Source organism: Myotis davidii, unplaced genomic scaffold (assembly GCF_000327345.1).
Source record: "Myotis davidii unplaced genomic scaffold, ASM32734v1 scaffold544, whole genome shotgun sequence".
In the NCBI taxonomy this organism is placed as follows: domain Eukaryota; kingdom Metazoa; phylum Chordata; class Mammalia; order Chiroptera; family Vespertilionidae; genus Myotis; species Myotis davidii.
This window is the reverse complement of record NW_006297018.1, coordinates 2,449,536-2,452,855: the sequence shown is the minus strand read 5'-3', so window position 1 is coordinate 2,452,855 and position 3,320 is coordinate 2,449,536. Positions and strand designations below refer to the sequence as shown.

Below are 3,320 nucleotides of genomic sequence, written 5' to 3'. Positions count from 1 at the left end.
GTGCGGGCTATGCCCCTGCCCCTGCAGGACGCCTCTGGCCGAGGCGTCCGGCCCGGGCAGCAGGGACCCGCAGCTGCAGCGGCCCCGCAATCGTGGGCTCCGCTTTAGGCATACCCCTAGCTCCCGGGACTGCCAGCTTCGAACGTGCCCAGCTCCCATTGCTGGCTTCACCCCTACTTCCTGCTGTTACTGGCCAGGGCGGCAAAGGCACCTGATTCTCTGATCATGGCCCTGGGGCCGCAGGCCCCCCAGCTCTTAGCTCCTCCCTGGGTTTCCGATTACTGGCAGTGGCAGGGGGTTTCTTCCTGCTTTCCCTTTCGCCTCCCTGCATTGTGCCTACACATGCAAATTAACCACCATCTTTGTTGTCAGTTAACTGCCATCTGAGTTGGCAGTTAATTTGCATATCCCCCTGATTAGCCAATGAAAAAGGTAGCGTTGTACGCCAATTACCATTTTTCTCTTTTATTAGTGTAGATTGTAGGCCTTGTGCACTAATTCATGCATGGGTGGGGACTGATTGGGGTCGATCGGTCTGGGTTGGCTGGCGGGAGGGGCCATGATCGGTCTGGATTGGCTGGCGGGAGGGGCCATGGGTGGTTGGTAGGCCGGCCCTGCCCCTTGGTTGAACTCTGGTTGAGGGGACAATTTGCATATTAACCTTTTATTATACAGGATTAAATGTGTTCAGTTCATCTTCTGGTTTTTCTCACTTGTCATACTTGTGCTACTGTAGTTTTCAATCAGTTGTTATCGCCCACACCCCTCCTTCCATTAATAGTTCAGTGTGAAACGGAGGATTTGGGTATTTTTCTAGCCAAGATAAAGTCAAGGTGATGTCCTTGAGTTGACATCTCTAATTTAGCTCATCTGTAATGAATATGGGTTCTTTTATCATCACAGGAGGCGTAAAGACAGACATGAAGCCAGTGGGTTTTCAAGGCGACCAGATCCAGATTCTGATGAAGATGAAGATTATGAGCGAGAAAGGAGAAAAAGAAGTAAGGCATGAACATAAATATTATGTTTCCAGTATGGTGCAATTCCACTATTTGCTTTTCATATTCAATTTGTTATAGTTCAGTTGACATTGACTTAGGTCATTTTGTCTCTGGGATTCCAGCAATCCACATTTGTATACAGTCTTAATTTATATTGCGTTTTAACATAAATTCTCTTTTTAGCTTCCCATCCACTTTCTAATAGTTTTTAAGTAGATATGTTGAGCATACCTTGAAATATATATACACATACTTTTCCTTACCTGTAGCATAGTTTGGTTTTTATTAACGTTTTTAGAGTCCAGCATATAGGTTGAATACTTATTGGTCTCATCCTTTCAGCTTATAGATTGGCTGTCCTTTTTGTAAGGAGGTATGCCTTTTCTGTGAAGGACATTTAATTTCTTGAACATTAGCAGAAGCTAATATTGAGTAGTAGGGAAGTGATGGCATTATGTCCATTATGTGTACTGCTGATGTTTATATTTTAACCTGATTAATAGCAAATGTTTAGTAATCATCCTGAATTTTTCATACTAAACTCATTAGAGCTAATCTCAGAATCAATCACTAATCACTTGGCAAGATTAAAAAATGATAAGAAGTATTTCAAAAGAAATATAAGATTTTATTCCTATTTTTCCTTAAGTATTTTGTCTAATCCAGGCCTGTTAATCATGATGCAAGTACATTGGCCTTGGAGGAATTTCTTTTGTGAAACATTTCATGCTGTTGCAGCACTGGTTTTGTAATCAGTTTTGTTTGTTTGTTTGCATCTTATTTTTTGGACTATTTAATTGGTGATTAAGTTATAATACATATGTTAAGGTTTATACCTAATGAAAAATTCCTTATATTCTCCATCCTTGTCAGATAGCAAATGGAGTTATTTTGGTTTGTTTGTGTCCACCATTCTCTGTCCAGGAAACGAACAGGAATGGTGACAACACAAAACAGATTCTATAGAAACCAGAAGTACCTACATTTTCAAATAGTTGTTTAGTTCCAGGAGTGTGTTGTATTGTCGGAGAAAGCTTGGAATCACTGGGAGCTACCTACTGCTGCCCACCAATTCTCCTCTGATCATTTTCTCCTATGAAAGAAAAATGGACACAGTTATACCTAATTCAAAGGTTATTAAGTCTAAATGAGATAATGTATATGAAAAAATTGGGTGACTAGCCGTGGCCAGCATGGTTCAGTCCTATCAGCCTGAGAACCAGAGGATCGCAGGTTCTATTCCCAGTCAAGGACACATATCCCTGGCTCCAGTCAGAGCGTGTGCTGGAAGTAACCAATTGATGTGTGTGTGTGTGTGTGTGTGTGTGTGTGTGTTTCTTTCTCCCCCTTGTCTCCTTCCACTCTCTCTAAAAAATCAATAGAAGAAATATCCTCAGATGAGGATTCACAAACAAAGAATCTGGTGACTGACATCCTCTCAGTAAGTAGTTGTATTACTGTTGGTTTTGTGTGTTGTTGTTTTTTTAATCCTCACCCAAGGAGAGTCTCCCATTGATTTTTAGAGAGAGTGGAAGAGAGAGGGAAAGGCAGAGAGAAATATCGATGTGAGAGAAACACATGAATTGGTTGCCTCCTGCATGTGCCCCAACCAGGGCCCGGGCTGAGGAGGAGCCTGCAACCAAGGTACATGCTTGGGCCCTTGACTGGAACCAAACTAGGAACCCTTTGGTCCGCAGGCCAATGCTCTATCCACTGAGCCAAATCATCCAGGACTTACTTTTGATTTTTTAAAAATTATGTTCAGTGTTTGGGGGCAATAGTTCTGTTTCTACAGAAGCTTCCTACCCTCCCTGCCTTGTGTGATATGACAAATTGTGGGGAAGCACAAGACATGATTGGAAAGTCTGTAAGGAAGAATCTCCAAAAGGTTGGGAGCCTCTAGGGGGACCTTGCTGAAGGTGGCAGACTCTACCTTGACTTTTCCAAATAAGTCTGAGCCCCCAGGTGTTTTACTGGAGCCTTTATGTTTAGTCTTTAGCCATCCTTGCTTAAAGGACACTGCAGATGCAAATAGGTTGAAGCTCAATCACTGAGCCACACTGGCCAGACTATGTTACTATTTTTTAAGTAACTGCTAATTCTCTGGGTTATGGTCTTTTATCTTAAAATTCATTTATTAACTACATTCTAGGGCTCTTGAATGCCTGCTATGAAAAAAATAATTGTGAAAAAAAAAGAAAAAAATAATTGTGTTTGGCTTTTCAGTTTTCTACATTTTTAATCCTCGATTCAGATATTAAGTTCTTTAGATATTAGCTGGAGGGATGAAGTAGCAGTTCTGTCTCCCTCCTCCCTCCC

At 41.9% G+C, this 3,320-nt stretch overlaps 1 protein-coding gene across 1 annotated transcript in view; it reads left to right on the top strand.

The window, feature by feature from the left end:
• The window catches only part of RBM17 (RNA binding motif protein 17), a 26,007-nt gene that overhangs the window by 13,757 nt on the left and 8,930 nt on the right, over nucleotides 1-3,320 (top strand). The window contains exon 5 of the mRNA XM_006772612.1: nucleotides 904-1,001. Within this exon, the coding sequence (XP_006772675.1) occupies nucleotides 904-1,001 (98 nt within the window). The remainder of the gene's footprint in view (nucleotides 1-903; nucleotides 1,002-3,320) is intronic.